Genomic DNA, 20,849 nt, shown 5'->3' with positions numbered 1-20,849 from the left:
GTACCGGCACCTCTGTAATGAAAATGGCTGACCGTCAGCTGGGTCTTAAAGAGTACTGGCACCTTTTTTTTTTAAACACAAAAAATGCACTGGTTACAGCTAATGTCTGTTTTCCGTGTGCTGCGAACCTCCTGTCCTGTACTTGTCCCCCTACCTGTACCGAAGATAGTTAGCATATTTCAGATGTCTGGGGGTGGGGTGAGGGTTCCCCATAATGCTCCCACCCAGTCTTTTCTGCAGTTACTGTTTCTGTGACATATAAACCTCTGGAGTGAGTCACTGTTTAACCAGAGCAGTTTCACCCACATTAGGTAATGGCAGGGTTGTAATGACACACACTGGCACAGGTTTCAGTCCCCAGGAATGCCAGATTGAGATAAGGTATGGGAAAGGCTGGGTAATGGGTAACCTGGCTAGAATTTCCCAGCCCATAAGAGAGGCAGTGATAAGCGTGAAGGGAGGCAGAGGACGATCCCCCTTATCTCTTGCAGGATGCAAGCTGTAGTTAACACCTGTGCAGTTGCTTCCTCAATGGGCTGTGCCTGGCACCAGGAGAAGGGACAAGCCACCTCACACCAGCAGGTGGGGAAATTCCATGTTTGACAGTACCACAGAGAGGGTACCATCTCCCCCCCTGGCCTGGAAGTGTGCCCAGCCTGGAAACAGAGCTTTCTGCAGGTGCAGCACCCAACCAGCCTCTTACCCAGCTACCTACCCTGGGCTTTCCCACCATGCCATCAGCCTGCTGAAAGTGCACTCTAGCATTGCCTGACAGTCATTTCCCTCTTCTGCGCACTCAGGCCTGGGAACCTGTCTACTGCCAGCTCACTCAGTGCAGCATCATCTTGTAGTGCCCTGGAGAAGTTTTCATCTCCCCCCTCCACTAATCATACCCACCAGTGCCAAGAGAAGAGGTCCTCCTGGAATAGTCACAATTCAGCGCTTGCTCTATGTGGCCACCCAGGAGAGATTCGGGTGCCACTCAGCCGATTAGCAAAGCACGCCCAGCGGGCAGCATGTGTTTCTACTGCCATGTGTGAATATACACCACCTTGGTGCCCACAACAAAATGTATTCCACACACAGATGGAAAAGTTAGAGGGACCATTGGAGGACAACCACCTCTTTCCACAGATGGGGAGCCCCAGTTTGGGTGTTCCCACTAGAACCTTTCCTCTATCAGGTGCTGAAAGGCCAAGGACATCATAGGAGTCAGTGCAGTTGGGATTAAATGACCCTTCTCATGGGGTCTTTATTAAAGTGAGGAAGTGGGACCCATCAATCCTGTTTGAAGGAGATGACCCTGAACCCACCCTTCACGCTGAGATAGGTGATCTTGTCATAGCCGTGTCGGTTGGGGAACTCCAGCTCATGCCCATCTGGCAGCTTCACCTTGAACTTGTCTCCCAGGAAGCTGACAACAAACTGCAAGAGGGGGGAGCAAGGGAAGGGAGTTAGCACGAAAAGCAAACTGGCTAACAACAGCACGCACCTGTCCCTTCTGCCCGGGCAGAGAAGCCCCAATCCTGCTGCCCTTAAACATAGTGCTGAGTTCACTAGATGCCTTGCAAGGTTGGGTGTCAGAGGCCCTGAGCCTCACACGTATGTAGGCACCTAACTCCCAGTGAAATAATCAGAGCCATCCACTTGTCTCAGCAGGCTGAGCTCCTACCTAAACTTGTACATGGGGATGGGGGAGAGGGGGACAACAACATCTCCACACAGCTGTGTGCTAACTGTGGTTCAGCTGCACTGGCAATGCAGGGAGCCCTGGCGTAGATAAGGCTCCTGCATCCACCTTGCTGAAAACAGGGCAAGTGACTAGGGTTAGCCACAGTGGGGAAATGCTCCTGCTAGCCCCTCTGCGCAAACAGTCTAGGGAATGGGTGGACCCAGGAGTCTTTAAAAAAAATAAAATTAAAAAAAAAAAACACCCACTAGACTAATAACTGATCACTGAAAATGAATCTTCTGCCCGCAGGCCCTCCCCTTTCCCACCCAGCCCAGGGAGCACCGGGCAATGGGAAGGAAACCATTCCCAAGCCACAGAGAAATGGAATGATCTAAGAGTGCCCTGTGCAATGCTAGGAGACAAGCATAGAACTGCCCAAGGAGGAAGGAGCCAGGAGGTTACACCCAGGGCCCTAGAGTCTTGTTCTATAAAGCACTGTGTGGGGGAAAGGGGAGGGTAGAGAGAACAGGGGGTATGAGCAGGGAATGAACTGTGATGGAGACAGATCTGGGGTGCAGGGGACAGAGGGCTCTTCTGCCTACAGCCCTCTCCACCCAGTGAAGGTGTAAGCACCTGCTGGGCAGAGACACAGGGGCACTTGAAGACTGGTCACAAGCAACCTCCAGCCTGCCCAGGGTTAGCTGGTGAGAGAAAAGGGTCTGTGAGGGTTGGGAGCGGAGCCGGCTGACCGGGAGAGCAGCCAGAGCCAGAGATGCTGGTGGGGAGAAATGGCACCTGCAGACACCAGCCGGGAGAGGAAGAAGGGGTCCCCCATAGAGTCTGGCAGCTCCTCCAGCCGCGTCCCCAGCCTGCTTTCCCAGGAGCCCCTCACCTTGACCTCCGAGCCTTTGGAGAACGGCAGGTGGTCGCTGCGCTGCTCCGACTGCCAGCAGTTGGCACATTTGGAGTTGCAGACGATGGTGGATTGGTTGAAGCGGGGGTTGAAGTGTAGCCCCAGCTCGCTAGCGCTCTTGCCAAGGTTAATCACAAAGCTGAGGGGGGAGCAGAGCGGGCATCAGAGAATCCCCCCAAGGAGCCAGCAGTAGCTCCACCCCTGCCCAAAGGAGGGCGGTTGAGTTTCTTCTCCCACCTCTCCATTCACCAATTCCATGGGGGCAGAGAATCCCAGCCAGTCAGTTTTAGGAAGGGTTGGGACTTCTAGACCAAGTGTGACTTTCCCTGGAGGAAGGTCAGGCCTGTGGCTCAGGCATCGGCCTGGGACTCAGGTGATCTGAGCTCAACTCTCAGCCCTGCTGCAGACCCGCTGGCTGGCCATGGGCAAGTAGCTTTAATCCCCGTGCCTCAGTTTCCTCATCCATAAAATAATACAGACATGACAAGGGTATTTGTGGAGCACTCAATTACCAGGCTGATTGAGACTCTATAGGTACCAAGATAGACAGACAAACTGAAGGCCTGAGCTCTGCATCAGACGCAACCATCCAGTACAGTCAGGGTAGCTGGGGCACCATCTCCCCCCTCTGTGCAGCCCATACCCCCCTTGTTTGAGGCAGCTCCTTCCTTATACTCACTTCTCAGCATCATCAGAGATCTTGCCCTTTATCTTCAGGCTGGCCCCTGACTTCACATCCAGGTTCAATATTTCAAATTTCTCCTGCGGCAGAGAACCCCAGTGTCATGAGACTCCCAGGGACACATGCCCCCCACAGTGAAAGGGAATGAGGTTCAGCAATGCCACCTGAGCCAGGATAGAGACAGGACAGGACCCCCACCTGCTAGGTGCCACCTCCTGGCCCTGAGCCAGGACCACCCTGGCACTCCACAGTCCTTGCTTGGCATGGGGCAGGTGGTGGGAGTGGGCATGGGAAATGGAGGGCTGGCAAGGGGAGGGGAAATGAGCCAGGGAGCCGTAGCGATGACAGCAGGGACAAAGGCAGATGTGAGAGCAGAGCACTACAGGTGGGTAGCGGAGAGCAAGCAAAGGAAAGAGCTCCCGGAGAGACACGGTGATCCTTACAGACATCCTCCTTGCTGGCGCTGGGCAGACACCGCTGAGAGCTGCTGAGGATCCGGCTCAGGTACGCATCCCCGCAGGAGCTCTTATAGGCTTAGCTTCTCCCAGAGTTACAAATTAACAGCTCTACCCCACTACTGAGGCAATTTAGAAGACTTTGATCCCAAGATTTATCAGCTCCCCAGCTTCCTCTGACCAATAGCCTGCCCCACCCCCAGCCCGGTTCCCTGATAACACACGGACTGTTGAAGCTCAGGAAAGTTACTGCAACTGCCTTGTTGGAGGTGCTGCACTGGAGGGGATTCATCACCAAGGGGCCTTGTCATGGGCGTGTTCACCACAACAGACACCCCCTCCTGGCCACTGGGGATGGGCTCTTCCAGGTGCAGCACCTTCCTCTGGCAGTCTCCCCATGCCTCTTAGCCTCTCACCCTCTCTTGCTCCAGGAGCTGCAACCACCTGTTCTTGCTATGGTCCTCCCCTTCTGAGGTATCCAGATCTTCCAGGGCACAATGGCCCAGGCAGCCTGCTTTTCACTACCTGCCTGAGCCACTTCCCAAGGGCCTGGGAGGGGAACCCAGGCTGTCCTCTCCTCAGCAGCCAAGGTCAGAGCTATCCCACACCCAGCCACTTTTCCCGAGCCTTGCTCACCTCCCTGGGTTTGCCATCCCAAACTCCCACATCCCAGGGAATAACACTGGACTACTCTGTCACGCCAACCACACCCACCTTCTCCCAGGGAAGACCTGCTGCAGCCTACTTCCCTGCAGCCCGTTCTTGCTCCTAGCCTTTATACCAACTTCTCCTTGGCCTCTTATTTAACCCGTGTGCGCTGGCTCCTCCCACAAATGCAGCCAGGGGAGTTAATTGCTCCACCTGACATCTTAACTCCTCCAAGTCTGGTGTGGGGTGGACACTACATCACAGACCTGTCAGGCTGCCCGGCTGTACCCCAAGAGCACATGTGATGGGTGATTCTGTCCTGAGGTTTCACCATCAAGCATCAAGCGTCAGCTGCTCAAGCGCCATCACAGCCTGACTGCTGAGTCACAGACAGTGCCCGTGAGCTCTCCAGGCTAGCCTGCCATCTGGGCAAGCTGCGTGTTGCCCCTTCTACCAAAATCACAGTGTTCAGGTTCCTCCCAGTCCCCGAGGACTGACTCCGATCAACCGCACTTTAGATCTTACACCAAAGGCAACCCTTGTAGCCAAGCCTTATAACAGGGACAAAGAAGCAAGGGAGTTCTTGGCACACAGCGTTCCCATTGACGGTACCAAAGGGTGGTAGTTGCTTCTGTAATAAGCAAGCTCTGTATGTCTTTAAGGGCTAACCCCGGCCAAACACTGCAGATCTTTTACTTCTGTTTAGCACCCCCTGGCCCTCACTCAAGCAGCCTAACGATACAGTTCTTCCTTGGCAGGAATTTTTATTTGTTTCCCCCAGAATTCAAGCTGATGGACGACTCCACATGCACAACCCGGCTGTGTCTAGACTGGCAAGTTTTTCCGCAAAAGCATCTGCTTTTGTGGAAAAACTTGCCAGCTGTCTACACTGGCTGCTTGAATTTCTGCAAGAACACTGACTTCCTACTGTCTGAAATCAGTGCTTATTGCGGAAATACTATGCTGCTCCCGTTCGGGCAAAAGTCCTTTTGCGCAAAAGGGCCAGTGTAGACAGCTCAGATTTGTTTTGCACAAAAAAGCCCCGATCGCGAAAATGGCAATCGGGGCTTTTTTGCGGAAAAGCGCGTCTAGATTGGCACAAACGCTTTTCCACAAAAAGTGCTTTTGCAGAAAAGCATCCGTGCCAATCTAGACGCTCTTTTCCGCAAATGCTTTTAATGGAAAACTTTTCCATTAAAAGCATTTGCGGAAAATCATGCCAGTCTAGACGTAGCCCCCTGTTCATGACTGGAGGGGGAAAACAAACCATCAGCAAAGCAGTTCGTCCTCAGATGTTCCACAATGTCCCACCTGGTGTCTATGGGCCTTCTTTTCTTGGGCTGCAGATGAGACCGCGTGTGGCAAACTAGTATTTCACACTAGGGATTACTTCTCCCCTCACTGGTGATTTTACAGTTTTAGAGCCAACTCTCTATCTATGCTCTTCAACAGGGGCTATAGAGGGAGGGGAGAGGGGACGTGTGACACCAGCACCGTGAGGGGAGGGGCAAGGGACCAGCAGCCAGTGGACAGAGCCATTCCATCCTAGGGACAGTTTGTCCAGCCACTCTGGGCTCTGCACTTTGGGGAGCCTCACAGGGCCTAATAGACTAGCCGGGGGCCTGGTGTCAGCAGTAGGGGTCTCCCCTGCACTCTCTGGCAGCATCAGGAAGTGGAGTGACCCAGCTCTAGCCCGCTCCGTTTCCCCCCCCCCCCCCAGCTCCCAGCCACATTGCTTGGGGGAGGGGGCTATGGCTCGAACTGTCCACATGCTCACCAGCAGTAACAGGAAGTGGAGTGATGCAACTGGGAGCTGAGGGAGCAGTGCGGGCAGAGGCCAGGTCACTCTACTCCCCCCCACCCCACTCACTGGCTGTGAATGTGGAGGGGAACCCCCACTGCTGGTGCCAGAGGCTCTTCCCCACTAGTCCCCTGGGCCATGTGGCTTGGGGATGGAGACTTGGGGAAAGGGGTGGTGTGGGAGTGGGGGGAAAGGGTGGTAAGAGGTAGAGCTAGGTGTGGCATGGGCTGGGGGTGTGGGGAGGCAGTCACATGGCCAGTAGCCTGTTGTGTCCCTCCCCAGTAGTTGCCACCGATCTCCTAACATGGGCTACAGCTACTTTTCTAAACACGTGTTTGCAACTATATTACCTATTTCAATAACGCGAACACATGCAGGTGAGTCAGACTAATGCAGTCAGTGTCCAGCAAGGCCTAGGGGCTATGGCTCGAGCTGGCACCTGGCCTATCAGTGTCACCGGACCATCACCCTAGCGGCTCCTTCCCACTCCTACCCCACAAAGAGGTCATGTCCTAGCTGCCCTCCTCCCATAAGGGAGCAGTGGCCTGGCGGATCTCTTTAGCCTGCCCTCCCCAGTAACAGCTACAATTCAGTGGGAAACCGGTGGTGTGAGTAGAAATCATTTCCTGCCGTTACTGCACTCACTGGAGGAGCAAAGGGGGATGCATGTGACCTCACCCCAGGCTGGGGCCCCCACGCTCTCCCCATCCCCTCTGACACCCTCTTAGCGCCATCTGAACTCCCACAGGTCACTGAGGATCCAGCAGTGCCCCAAATTGAAAACTTCTTAACTGAAAGGCTAGGCAAGGCAATCACCCCACTATCCTGTAATGCACGATTGGTGCCTTCTTTATGGCCAAACTAAGCTTCTGTCAGCTTGCCTTTTGCTCAATCTTGCTCTCTGCCAGGCACTAGGAAAGCAAAGATGCAGCGCCATCTGGGTTTGATAGAAAAGAGGCACAGAGCTGTGTGTGCCATGTGCATCTTGGTAGAACTACAGCCCAAATTGTTTGATTATTTTCCTCAGTAAGACATACAGGAGGGGCAATCAAAATTCGCCAGGCAGAACATGCATGGAAACTGTCTCTGGACTAGGGATATGAACAACTAGTCGCTTCCCCACCTCCCTTGCTGCCTCTATCAGATAGAGGCAACAAGGGGAGAGAAGAGGGGGTACTTCAAAGTGTCAGCACCACATGGAGCCCAGGATCAGCGGGGGAGTCTCCAGCTGACCCCAGGCTTTTGCACTTTCACCTTTGAAGTGTAGCAACAGCCCTAGGGCCGTAGCTACACTTCAAAAGCAGAGACGTCCTATTGACTAATCGAATAGTTGATGCAAAAATGCATTGACTATTCGTTTAGTCAATTACCCGATACTTAACTTCCTTATTCTGGACAGAGAAGCAATTGATCAAAATCACATTCCCTGCTCTGTTCTCATTGCAATCAAAAGCAGTTTTGCTATTGAGCTCAATGGGAACAGGCTTTGACATTTGGAGAGGAAAAGACAAAACCACTCAAGCCAGAGTGCTTATACCACAGGTATCAAAGGCTGCTGACTCGTGAAAGTCAGCAGACATCTGATCTTTGTCCATTGCAAGAAAGAAATCCGCAACCAATGAGACTAGAACCATCTTTGTACCACATCCAACTCATAAGTCCATCTGCCAAGGATCAAGGAAATATGAAGGCTCGTTCAGATTACATCAGAGTTTTCTAGCCATCATCTTCCTTCTCAAGTGCCCCTAGGAGGGGAAGATTAGAGACAGGGTGAGAACTGACAGAACTGAAATGGTGTCTTAAGCAGAACCCTAACTGCCATGTCTTTGAGGGAAGAGGGTATGTTGTGTCCCCACGGCAGGGAAGCGCTATTCTCAACCAACATTGGAGCTAGGAACTCCAGGAGAGGTAGGGTGGGTCAATGTACAGGTATGAACCATTGACCTTAACACCCATAGTAACTGCAGCAACAGGCCAAATTTGTACAAGCAGCAGCTGCATTTGTCCCCTCCAGTCACAGTTTCGATGAAGAGACTGCTTGTCTCATCAGTGGTGGGCAACCTGCAACCCGAGGGCCGCATGCGGCTCGCTGGGGTTCTAGGAGTGGCCCACAAGACATTTTGTTTACTGTTGACCACGTGCAGGGCTGCCAGGTTCTGCTGGTTTCCAGCTGTGTCATTTTTTCTTACCAGTATTACTAAAGTGACACGCCCATAAAGCAAGGGCATGTGAAGTGAGGTGCATGCTGATTGCGCACAACACTGTGAGAGCTGCATGCTCCCCCTACATCCAATACGTGTCCTGATAAAAGAAAATCTCTCTGGCCTGCTAATATTATACATTTTAAAACTGAAAGAAATGCACCAACAGATGGCAAGATTGAGCTATCAAATGAAGGTCTCAGTAGCAGTAGTGCAGAGTCAAACTGTCCCAGTGCTACGGAGGAGCGCAGTTACGGAGACCAGAGTCATCCCGTCCATTGGACAGTTTGGGGCAGCCACTCTGGGCCCTGTGCTTTGGGAGGCCCCATGGCGGGTTGGGGGATTACCAGGGAGGCCTGGAACCAGCAGCAGGGGCGGTTCCAGCCCCCACACTCACCAGCAGTGGCAGAAGCTGCGGAAAGCAGAGCGCCCCTGCCCTAACCTGCTCCGGTTGGTCATTTCCCAGCTGGGTCGCTCATGGGAGCAGAGAAGGCTAGAGCTGGGGCATCTGCTTCCCACTGCCACAGTGAGTGAGGAGAAACCCAACCCCTGCTGCCAGTGCTAGGCCCCCTGTAACTCCCTGGGTTACATCGCTTGGAGGAAGGGTTTGGGGAAGAGGTGCAATGGGAGTAGGAGGGGATAGAACAGGAGCAGGGCCTGGAGCAGAGGCGGGTGTTTTGGGCCCTGCACCCATTTAGGAATGGCCCTGGCTGAGACATCCTTTTAGAAAGTGCAGCTTGGCCAGATGGGACGCTAGCAAGGAGAAGAAAGCCCCTGGGCTGTAACTGTGGGTAATCACACCTGTGTGTATGACCGTTAAGGGAGGCTCTTGTGCCAAGTCCCATGACTATCAACATAAAAACCTCCGCATCTCCATGGCTACCTAACAGTTCTAGTTACACCAATCAAAGAGCAAATCCCATTACTAGTCCATTTGATAAAGTCAGTTTCAAATTTATGACAGCAACTTCCCAAGTCAGAGACACTCCCAGGGTACGTCTACACTACAGCGCTAATTCGAACTAACTTAGTTCGAATTAGTTAATTCGAACTAAGCTAATTTGAACTAACACGTCTAGAACTAAAAACTAGTTCTGGAAGGGGAGGGAAGGGAGGAAGGGAAAGGAAAGCTCAGGGGTGCCTCTCTTGTCTTGCCACACTGCAGGTCCGGGGGCGTCGGTGGGAAATGGTTGTGGAGGGGGGGACAGGAGGGATGGGGGGTGTGGCGGAAGCAGGAGCAGGAGCCGGAGCAGGGGGAGCAGGAGGAATTGGGAAGCGGTCGAGCAGGCTCTGGAGGAGGCCTCGCAGGGCCTCCAAACTCCTCCGGTGCACCCTCAGGTCCCAGTGGTCCAGGGTGCGGAGCTGGTGATCCATGAACCGGAGGTGCCGCCTCTGGTACTCCTCCTCATTCCTGGCTCTCCTGCTTGCCCGGGCACGGGCAGCTGCTGCAGGCGGTGTGGTGCACCCTGCAGACACAGGTGCTGTGGCTGTGGTGCAACAAGACCAGCTGTCAATTACCCCAGGGGCCCAGGTGTGTGAAACCCAGCTCCCCTCTGCAAGGCCAGGGCCCCTGCAGGATCCCCAGCTGCTGCTGCGTGGTGGGCAAGGCCCAGGCACAAGGTCCTGGGGCTTCCTCTCGCCCCAGCCCCCCGTACACATAAGGGGAGCACGATGGTACTCACAGGTGGACGCCTCCCCGGCCTCAGACGACACAGGCGAGCGGCTCTGTGGGGTGCCTCGGGGGTCCCGGGTCCTGGGCAGGCTGCCGGCAGGCTCCTGGCTCTCGGAGCCCTCCTCCTCCTCCTCCGTGTCCAGGAGCGGGCCCTCTGCCCCGGGGTCAATCACGTCCTGGGGGGGCAGGGACGGCATGAGCCCCCAGGAGGCGGTCCAGGGCGTGGAAGTGGGGGCAGGCCTCCGGGTCGGCCCCTGGCTGGCAGGCCCGGGAGTAGGACTGCCGCAGATCTTTGATCTTGCAGCGCATCTGCTCCCGGCTGCGCTGGTGGCCCCTGGCGGCCAGGCTGGCAGCCATGCGGCTGTAGATGGCTGCGTTCCTGTGGCTAGTGCGGAGATCGTGGACATTGGAGGCTTCCCCCCAAACCTCGATGAGGTCCACGATCTCCGCACTTGACCAAGCGGGCGCCCGCCTCTTGCGTCCCCGGGCAGGCTCCTGGGAGCCGCCAGGCTGGTCCTGGGGAGCAGTGGAAGGCTGGGTGTCCTCGGGTGGCTGGCTCATGGTGTGGCAGGTGCAGGGTCTGCTGGCATGGATGCTGGCAGCCTTGCAACTGGCACAAACTGTGTAGCCAGCCCGTGGCCCTTTAAGGGGTCCAGGGCCGGGAGGGGGGCAATAGAGTTTCCCTGGTGTTGGCCAGAGTGGCCACCAGGGAAACCTGGGAAGGGCTAGCCTGCCACTAGTTCGAATTAAGGGTCTACACAGCCCTTAATTCGAACTAGCTAGTTCGAACTAGGTTTAATCCTCGTAAAATGAGGTTTACCTAGTTCGAACTAAGGCTGTCCCCTGACTTCACATCCAGGTTCACTATTTCAAATTTCTCCTGCGGCAGAGAACCCCAGTGTCATGAGACTCCCAGGGACACATGCCCCCCACAGTGAAAGGGAATGAGGTTCAGCAATGCCACCTGAGCCAGGATAGAGGCAGGACAGGACCCCCACCTGCTAGGTGCCACCTCCTGGCCCTGAGCCAGGACCACCCTGCCACTCCACAGTCCTTGCTTGGCATGGGGCAGGTGGTGGGAGTGGGCATGGGAACTGGAGGGCTGGCAAGGGGAGGGGAAATAAGCCAGGGAGCCGTAGCGATGACAGCAGGGACAAAGGCAGATGTGAGAGCAGAGCACTACAGGTGGGTAGCGGAGAGCAAGCAAAGGAAAGAGCTCCCGGAGAGACAACCGCGATCCTTACAGACATCCTCCTTGCTGGCGTGGGCAGACACTGCTGAGAGCTGCTGAGGATCCGGCTTAGGTACGCATCCCCGCAGGAGCTCTTATAGGCTTAGCTTCTCCCAGAGTTACACATTAAAAGCTCTACCCCATTATTAAGGCAAGCAGCAAGCCAGGAGACTTTGACCCCAAGATTTATCAGCTCCCCAGCTTCCTCTGACAGTGTCTTGACCAATAGCCTGCCCCACTGTAGCCAGACACAACACCCCATCTTGTTTTTCCACGAGCCCCATCTTGTTTTTCCCCCCCCCCAGAGAGCAAGAGAAAGGCAGTCAGCCTTTGATGCCCTGGGAACGCAGGTGTGGTGCCTGTCCCTTATTCTACCATAAACAGAAACCAGACAGTAAATGGGCTAGCTGACGACTGGGAGGCCTCCCGTCGCCGTGATGGCTAGTATCAGTAATTGACACGCCTGCACTGTCTCGGGAGAGGAATCTTCGCCCATCACATACCAGAGGTGCCCATTGTCTGCATCTTCCCAGGTGTGAATTATGCTTTGCACCCTTCGTGGGAAACTTGGCATTCAAAGCCATTTTTCCTGATTGGCCACTTAAGACCAGGAAGAAGCCCATGTGACCCAAGGGGTATAAAGAGGGTTGAGTTGCCCACCCAATTTGAGCTCCAATCACCTACACCTGCTGGCAGGTATTGATTGTCTCCCGAGGTCCGTGGGACGCCCAACCTCGCCCTACTTCTTCCCGAGGGATTGAGAGAAAGACGCTGGCCACGCCAAGTCTGGAACGCAGGGGTGAGAATTGTACCTGCAATGTGTTTTTCTTTATGTGTACACTCTAATTGTCTCTCTGTTGTAAGTTAGTTACTTTATTATAGTTTTCTTAAAGTCAAACTGCTTCATTTCTATTGTAAATCACCTTTGGTAAGGTGATTTTGCTATAAACTTTGGGAACAAGTGGGGTGCCCTCATTCACTTATAAAATATATATATCTATATACACTGAACCAAGTTTCTTTATTTCTTTTCTCTTTCTTTCTCCTATAAATAAGCCAGTGCGTGTCAAGCTTCTGACTTGAACCCGTGCTGCTGTACCCGAACCGAACACAAACAAAAGAACTTCAGCCGGTCATAAAGGGACAGATATAGGGAGAGCTTGGGCGTTTGAATTTGTGTCACACCCAGGTGGCAAAATTCAGTTGGGGCGCTTCTCAGTCTCCCCGAGGCTGCCCGCTGCGAAGGAATTATGAAATTCTAGCAGCTGAAATCTGAAGCGTAATAAGCTCTTCCTGTACACACTGGGGCGTCTGTTAGCCTGTTTGGCTACCCTCTGCGACGGGACCTCGGTCCTAGCAGTAAAGTCACGGACGTTAAACTACTTTTCAGGGTGCCCTCCAGCCTCCTAGGCTGCCCGCTGCAACGAGACTCTGTCTCAGCAGTTGAAGACTTGGGTATAACACACACGCACACACTGCCCTGACCGTCGGCTGACAGAATTGGCGTAGTCGGCAGGATTTGTGATATCGGTTCAAAATACAGCAGCATGAAGCCTGTCACTGATTTTAGCAAGGTAGAAAAGAGTTTCGCCCAGGAAGGTTGGGCTGACCCTAAATGGGATAAAGAAATGTTAGAAGAGGAGTGGGGAAACCCTGAGGAACTGTGGTTGCAGTTCTGTAACTGGAGAACTGCTTGTAAAATGAAAAGGGGAAAGGGGAAAGGAGCATGCATTTGGCTATTTAAAAGTGCCCTGCAAACAGCATGTAAAAGCCATTTAAAATTGGAAATAGAGCTTGAAAGGGTACAAAAGGAGAGGGATGAGCTAGAGCGGCGCTGCCAGAACCTAGACACCCGGGCGCGCTTGCTGAGCAATGATGTGCACCAATTAGAACAACGTCTTGCTCCAATAATAAAAAAGGGAGGGAGCAGAAAGGAGAGCGAGATTAGAGAGCAAGCCCCGAAAAATTAATCAAGCCAAAGTAGAGGCTGCTCTCTGGGTAGATCCGGAGGATTGGGATGGAGACATCTGGGACTCCTCCGATGATGAGTGTCCCACCTCCCCTGAGTTAGGGAATCCCCCTGTCCACATGAGACCCATCATCACATACCAAAAGGACCTAACTGAGAAAGATGAGAGTGAGGTTGATGAAGATAACCCCTCCACTAGCAAAAGGACAGAATCCCGACCCACCCGAATTACTACTCGCAGTTATGAGCCTGCAGAGTTGAGAAAGATCCAGGACGAATTTGCCAAGAGACCTGGGGAAGGGGTGATAGAGTGGCTAGCTAGGATATGGGACACAGGAGCTGGCCATACCCAACTGTCCTCCCGGGAGTGTGGCAGGGTAAATCTGGGTGCAGGAGTATTCCTTAGCCCCAGGAATCAGGAGGGTCCAAAGTCTATCTGGACCTTTGCCTGTAGATGGGCTCGGGGAATTCACCACGCTGACAGAGGTGAACCCACTAGCATCCCATGGATTAATGGGGATGAACTTAGAGGAGCCCTACAAACTGTTGCTATAATAGCTATGCTCCGTCAAGGGGGTCCCCAAAATGGGAGGCAGGAAGAGAGCCCATGGGAACAACAGGTAGTGACAGGAGATTTAAGACCAGTGCTAAAAGGGGCTCCCGGATCCTATAAGGCTATAGCACTAGCCACAAGAAATCATGCTCAGGACCACCGCATGACCTATCAGGACTTATTTGATTTTATGCTGCGGGATCTCCGAGAATTTGGGGAAACTGAGGCACCGCAGGTTAAAGTTAAGGTGCGGAATTTAAAAGGAGATTATAGAAGCAAGCAGGAAGGCTTTAGGCCTAGACGCGAAGTAACACCACAGGAGAGGGAATTTAGGACTAAATTGTGGAAACGGTGCTTGGATCTAGGGTTCACCCGAGATCTATTACATGGGCTGGCAACCGATAAGCTAAAGCTTCTGGCTGCCTCAAAGGGAGTTGAGCAGGAGAAAGCAGCAGTAACTCCTAGTGCTCCCCACATCAGCTCTGACCCTCCTCATGCACAGCTAAGGCAGCAACTACATGAGCTGCTGCCGCTTGTTGAAATTGACCAGGGAAACTAACAAGCGGGGGTCCAATCTCTCTCTGTATAAGTAAACTTGAGCAGGCAGAGAGAGAAAATCATAACAACGACCCCCGGATTTTAGTAACAGTTAATGATAAGACTGCTGTCTCTTTCCTGGTAGACACTGGAGCCCAATTATCCATGATTAAAAGAGAAAACTTTCTTGGACCTCCACCTTCTGGCCGAAAGCAGGTTTTGGTTACAGGAGTAAACGGCACTATTGTGTCTTACCCGCTGGTCAAAGTAAAACTGGATATCCCTTTAAACCCCTACCAGCAGCCCAGGAAACATGAGTTAATACTTGGGAATGCCAATATACTGGGCATGGACATCCTAAAGGGCAAGGAAGGAATCATTGGTGGGGAAAGGTGGGCATTCGGAGCTGGCTGCAAACCCAGCACAACAATCCTGGAGGAGGGGAAAGTTCCTCTTTATAGTGTCAGGTTACTAGCCCAAGCTCCTGCTCTCCCACCATCAGCTGTGACTCATGTAAAACAATACAATGTCCCAGCTGAAGCTGTAGTGCCTGTCACTGAGCTAATTAAAGATCTGGAAACAAGGGGAGTCTTAATTCGCACTCACTCCCCTTACAACTCCCCGGTATGGCCAGTAAAGAAACCTAATGGTAAATGGAGGCTCACAATTGATTACAGAAAATTAAACAGTAACACAGGACCCCTAACAGCAGCAGTCCCCAACATAGCAAGCATTGTAAATACCATACAAACTTGGAACAAGCAATGGCTAGCTGTGCTAGATATAAAGGACATGTTTTTCATGGTCCCTTTACAGCCTGCAGACCAGAACAGATTTGCTTTTACATGGAAGGGTGTCCAATACACTTTCACACGTATGCCCCAAGGGTTCAAACATTCCCCCACTATTTGCCATGGGGCACTGTCAAAGGTCCTAGATGGTTTAACCATGCCACCTAGTATCCAAATGCTGCAATATATAGATGATATCCTAATAGGAGGGGACACTACTGAAGAAGTGCAGCAAGCTGTGGACTTAGTAAAGACTGCCTTAGAAAATCTTGGGTTAGCTTTACCCCCAGATAAGTGCCAGGGTCCCTCTCATGAGGTGAAGTTCCTGGGTGCTGTCTGGATGGGAGGGCGGAGGTCTGTGCCTGATGACACTGTACAGGAACTGAGCCAGGCACCTTCACCTGGGGACAAGTCCCAACTAAGGCAAACTCTGGGAGTTTTAGGGTTTTGGCGAAAACATGTGCCCGGTTTTGCTGTAATTGCCCGACCACTGTATAATCTGCTAAAGAAAAGTTCTGTTTGGGAATGGACCCCTGTACACGAGGAAGCGCTGCGGCAGCTAATAAACGAAATACACACATACCAAGCTCTGGGTCCAATCCATCCCGATGCTCCATTCCACGTGTATCTCACCATAGGAGCTACGGGAATGTCTTATGCCCTATGGCAAGAGAGTGAAACTGCACCCCGCCGCCCCATACAATTTGGCTCAAAGTCATGGCAGGGATCGCAAGCCAATTACACTCCCTATGAGAAAGTGCTCCTGGCAGCCTATACTGCTCTAAGGGAGACTGAGGAGCTAACACAAAATCGCGCTATAACCATACACACTCCCCTTCCAATTATTAAGCCCATATTGGAAGGAAAGGAGCTGCCGCCAGGAGTAGCACAGAAAATGACCACCCAGAAATGGGCACTGTACATACACTACAGGGTGGGTGGTGCAGACTCCGCACAGAACCCCACTATGATTAAGGAGTCTCTGTGGAGGGTAGGAATGCCCAATGAATATCACCTGCCCCCACAGCCCTCTCCCATTCAAAACGCCGCTGCATTTGACCCATCTCACCCTGAGGGAGTGTGGTTCACAGACGGTAGTGCTAAATTGATTAAAGGGAGATGGAAAGGAAAGGCTGCAGCTGTTCCAGCAGACAATTCCACCACACCCTTAACCACCGATGTGGACGGATCAGCTCAGCTTGCAGAACTAGCAGCAATCAAGCTGGCTTGTGAAGCAGGTGCTAGTACTATCTATACGGACTCCTATGCTGTATGGGCAGGAGCCACCCAGTGGATAACTAACTGGAAAAATAACCACTGGGAAATAGGAGGGAAATCCGTATGGGGATTAGAGTACTGGAAGTGGATATACCACCATGCCACCCAGCAACCCCTAAGTATTGGACATGTGTCAGCACACCAAAAGAATAACACCCCAACTGCACAATTGAATAACCTAGCTGATGAAGCAGCACAGATCTCTGTTACCCAGGTGGACTGGGAACGCCTATACATCTGGCTGCATGAAAATCTGGGACACACGGGGAGTGAGGAGCTGGTGAGGCAGGCACATATCAGGGGGTGGCCCATCACCCACCAACAGGCTAGGGATTTAGTGCAAGCCTGCACTACATGTGCTGAGACCAGGAGGCATATCACGGAAGGACAACGGTTTGCCAAACTAAGGGGTGGGAAAACGCTATGGGGGACCTGGCAGATCGATTATGTGGGTCCATTGTCCACCACCAGGCAAGGGTGGAAATACATTCTCACAGGAGTGGAAGTCATCTCAGGTATAGGGTTCGCTTACCCTACTCGTTTAGCAACAGGACTATCCACAATTATGGGACTGAATCGCCTAATTGCACTTGTCCCAACACCTCAGGAAATTCAATCTGACAATGGCTCACATTTTAAAAACAAGCCTGTCCAGGAGTGGGCTCTCCAGAATGGAGTCCAATGGACCTTTCACCTCCCATACCGACCTCAGTCCAATGGCATAATTGAGAGATGGAATGGACTGCTAAAATACCACCTTAAGCCTACGGAGGGAACCTGGGGAGGCAGACTGGATGCCGTGGTTCAACGGCTAAACAATCGGCAAACCCCTACGGGTAGCCCAATTAGCAAAGGATTTTTCCCTACAAGGAAAGCCTCTCTGACTCCAGGGGCACCACTAACGGACTCCAAATATGCCCCTGGGGATACTGTTGTGGTCAAACACCCCAGCCTGGGCACACATACCTGTGTACTTCAGTCTTATAAAAACAAGGGCGTTTGGATTATTGCAAACCCCAACAAACTGCCACTAACCATTTCTGAGGCTTGGATTGTATCCAAGACCGGCTGACTTTTTGTTTTGTTGCAGGGAAGGAGTTAACAAGAGAACAATACCTCATTACCCAACTCAAGACGCAGCATGACTCCGGATCGAGCTTTGCTGTTTCTCCTAATCACTGCGATCTCCGCTGTACCAGAGCACCCTCTCAGGAATGCTATCCAGACTATTGCCTCTGCAGCCGATGCTACAAACTGCTGGATATGCACCCTGCTAGGTTCCCCCACAGGACTGGGAGTTGAATTTGTCCCTTTAAACTTAAATGACTGGTGGAACAAGAGCAACGTTTTCAAGTGGGGACCAGCCTGGTTTGATGACAGCAGCTCCAGCGACTACAAACTTTTAAATGACTCTGGGAAGGGAACTTGGGGGTGGCATGGACAATGGCAACCTACACTATGGGGTCAACCTCTGGAGTATATAACAGGAACCTCTAGGGAAGTATACCCCATCTGCTTTGAGAACAAAAATGGTACAGGACCTCACCTCGGGTGGTTAGGGGATCAGCAGTGCACCCACATAGTAAGTTTTAATAAGAAATTAAAGGTCTGGGATGTCTATCCCAGTGCAACCCACCAAAAACCCTTAAGGTGCGGGGGATATAATATCTCCCACAGTGGCACACCACTATCTAGCAATGTCACCATTATTCCCCTAAACTTCAGCCAATACCTGGAGGGAAAAGCCTGGTACAATCAGTCATTATTCATAATTCCTAACACCGGTCAAATATACAACCCCACACTGGTAACCAGTAATACCCTACTCCCAAACCAGTGCGCTAGGACAGAGCTTTTTGCAGCGGACCAGGTCCTACAGGATTTGCTGCTTGCCTTACATTGCACAGCTGCTAATGATAGTTACTGTGCTACCCACCATACCCCAAAGAAAGGACCCACTGGAACAGGGTGGTATAAGGGACCCTACTCCCCCATTCTGAAGGAGGAGCCAGGACTCTTTTTCATTTGCGGGCAGAAAGCCTACAAGTATCTGCCACTGAATTGGATGGGGCGCTGCTCAATGGGGCACGCTGCCCCTGGGGGACTCACTGTACACCCTCACATTATGGCTCCTGGTATTACTAATCTTGGGAGCTTCTTACACCGGTCACCACGAAGGTTTTCCACTAATCCCCTTATAATACGTCCCACAGGCTTCCACCAGTTCGTCCGTGCGCTCCTGCCCTGGCTTGGAGTAGCTGAGCTAGAGAAGGCAATAGTAAATGTATCTGGGCAAATAGAACAGGCACTCAACCACACTGCAGATGCTCTGGGCTTGCTTAACGAGCAAATTCAATCAGTAGCCCGTTTTGCCCTGCAGAACAGAATAGCCTTGGATGCAGTTTTGGCCCAACAGGGGGGAGTATGTGCGGTAATCAACCAATCTTGCTGCTTCTATGTAAATAAATCAGGACAAATTGAACAAGATGTACTCGCTATAAAGGGCGCTGTTAAGGTACTACATGCTGTAACTGAGGATGGAAAAGCCTCATGGCTAGATTGGCTAGCCCAACACCTAGGATTTTCGTTAACTCCATTCCTTCACTCTATTGTAAATACTATATTAACCGTTTTACTTGTTGTAATTGCTTGCTGCATGCTTCTATGTATTGTTAAGCGTTTGGTGTACACTGCTACCTCCTCTGTACAGGTCCGATATATGGCGTTGGGAAGCGATCCTAATCAATCCCTTGATCCAAAATTATCTGATCAGACCCTGCCGATAGGGCGATTTTAGCTTCCTCCAAGAAGGGCAAAAGGTGCTGGCATCACCGCCATCTTGCGTTCTGAGACATAGTGAGGCGTGTCAAGGGGGTGGAATGTAGCCAGACACAACACCCCATCTTGTTTTTCCACGAGCCCCATCTTGTTTTTCCCCCCCCCCAGAGAGCAAGAGAAAGGCAGTCAGCCTTTGATGCCCTGGGAACGCAGGTGTGGTGCCTGTCCCTTATTCTACCATAAACAGAAACCAGACAGTAAATGGGCTAGCTGACGACTGGGAGGCCTCCCGTCGCCGTGATGGCTAGTATCAGTAATTGACACGCCTGCACTGTCTCGGGAGAGGAATCTTCGCCCATCACATACCAGAGGTGCCCATTGTCTGCATCTTCCCAGGTGTGAATTATGCTTTGCACCCTTCGTGGGAAACTTGGCATTCAAAGCCATTTTTCCTGATTGGCCACTTAAGACCAGGAAGAAGCCCATGTGACCCAAGGGGTATAAAGAGGGTTGAGTTGCCCACCCAATTTGAGCTCCAATCACCTACACCTGCTGGCAGGTATTGATTGTCTCCCGAGGTCCGTGGGACGCCCAACCTCGCCCTACTTCTTCCCGAGGGATTGAGAGAAAGACGCTGGCCACGCCAAGTCTGGAACGCAGGGGTGAGAATTGTACCTGCAATGTGTTTTTCTTTATGTGTACACTCTAATTGTCTCTCTGTTGTAAGTTAGTTACTTTATTATAGTTTTCTTAAAGTCAAACTGCTTCATTTCTATTGTAAATCACCTTTGGTAAGGTGATTTTGCTATAAACTTTGGGAACAAGTGGGGTGCCCTCATTCACTTATAAAATATATATATCTATATACACTGAACCAAGTTTCTTTATTTCTTTTCTCTTTCTTTCTCCTATAAATAAGCCAGTGCGTGTCAAGCTTCTGACTTGAACCCGTGCTGCTGTACCCGAACCGAACACAAACAAAAGAACTTCAGCCGGTCATAAAGGGACAGATATAGGGAGAGCTTGGGCGTTTGAATTTGTGTCACACCCAGGTGGCAAAATTCAGTTGGGGCGCTTCTCAGTCTCCCCGAGGCTGCCCGCTGCGAAGGAATTATGAAATTCTAGCAGCTGAAATCTGAAGCGTAATAAGCTCTTCCTGTACACACTGGGGCGTCTGTTAGCCTGTTTGGCTACCCTCTGCGACGGGACCTCGGTCCTAGCAGTAAAGTCACGGACGTTAAACTACTTTTCAGGGTGCCCTCCAGCCTCCTAGGCTGCCCGCTGCAACGAGACTCTGTCTCAGCAGTTGAAGACTTGGGTATAACACACACGCACACACTGCCCTGACCGTCGGCTGACACCCACCCCCAGCCCGGTTCCCTGATAAGACACTGAGGTTGTGTCTACACTGCACCCCTTTTCCGGAAAAGGGATGCAGATTAGACACATCGGTATCGCAAATGAAGCAGGGATTTAAATATCCCCCGCTTCATTTGTATAAACATGGCTGCCGCTTTTTTCCAGCTCGGGGCTTTTCCGGAAAAAAGCGCCAGTCTAGACAGGGATCTTTGGGAAAATAAAGCCTTTTCAGAAAGGTCCATTATTCCTCTTAAAATCAGGAATAAGGGATCTTTCGGAAAATAAAGCCTTTTCCGAAAGATCCCTGTC

General features: G+C 52.0%; 2 protein-coding genes across 5 annotated transcripts; one reads left to right on the top strand and one right to left on the bottom strand.

The window, feature by feature from the left end:
- Nucleotides 1-1,221: 1,221 nt before the first annotated feature.
- On the bottom strand, nucleotides 1,222-12,969 carry LGALS2 (galectin 2). 4 transcript variants are annotated; one of them, XM_075937390.1, is made up of 4 exons: nucleotides 11,289-11,358; nucleotides 3,265-3,347; nucleotides 2,565-2,724; nucleotides 1,222-1,425 (listed from the first exon to the last, which is right to left on the bottom strand). In XM_075937390.1, the coding sequence occupies exons 1-4, from the start codon at nucleotides 11,292-11,294 to the stop codon at nucleotides 1,279-1,281; spliced, it is 396 nt and encodes a 131-aa protein (XP_075793505.1). In that variant the 5' UTR covers nucleotides 11,295-11,358; the 3' UTR covers nucleotides 1,222-1,278. The 4 variants fall into 4 exon arrangements, with proteins under 4 accessions (XP_075793505.1, XP_075793496.1, XP_075793489.1 ...); XM_075937381.1 differs by lacking the exon at nucleotides 11,289-11,358 and adding an exon at nucleotides 3,711-5,057; XM_075937374.1 differs by lacking the exons at nucleotides 1,222-1,425; nucleotides 2,565-2,724; nucleotides 3,265-3,347 and adding exons at nucleotides 3,716-9,838; nucleotides 10,055-10,220 and having other exon boundaries at nucleotides 11,289-12,969.
- A 3,853-nt stretch (nucleotides 12,970-16,822) lies between these two features.
- On the top strand, nucleotides 16,823-20,519 carry LOC142830727 (endogenous retroviral envelope protein HEMO-like). The gene has a single exon (XM_075937300.1). The coding sequence runs from the start codon at nucleotides 17,545-17,547 to the stop codon at nucleotides 19,198-19,200; it is 1,656 nt and encodes a 551-aa protein (XP_075793415.1). The 5' UTR covers nucleotides 16,823-17,544; the 3' UTR covers nucleotides 19,201-20,519.
- The last annotated feature ends 330 nt before the right edge of the window (nucleotides 20,520-20,849 follow it).

Source organism: Pelodiscus sinensis, chromosome 1 (genome assembly GCF_049634645.1).
Source record: "Pelodiscus sinensis isolate JC-2024 chromosome 1, ASM4963464v1, whole genome shotgun sequence".
NCBI lineage: Eukaryota > Metazoa > Chordata > Testudines > Trionychidae > Pelodiscus > Pelodiscus sinensis.
This window is presented reverse-complemented; position numbering and strand designations above follow the sequence as displayed.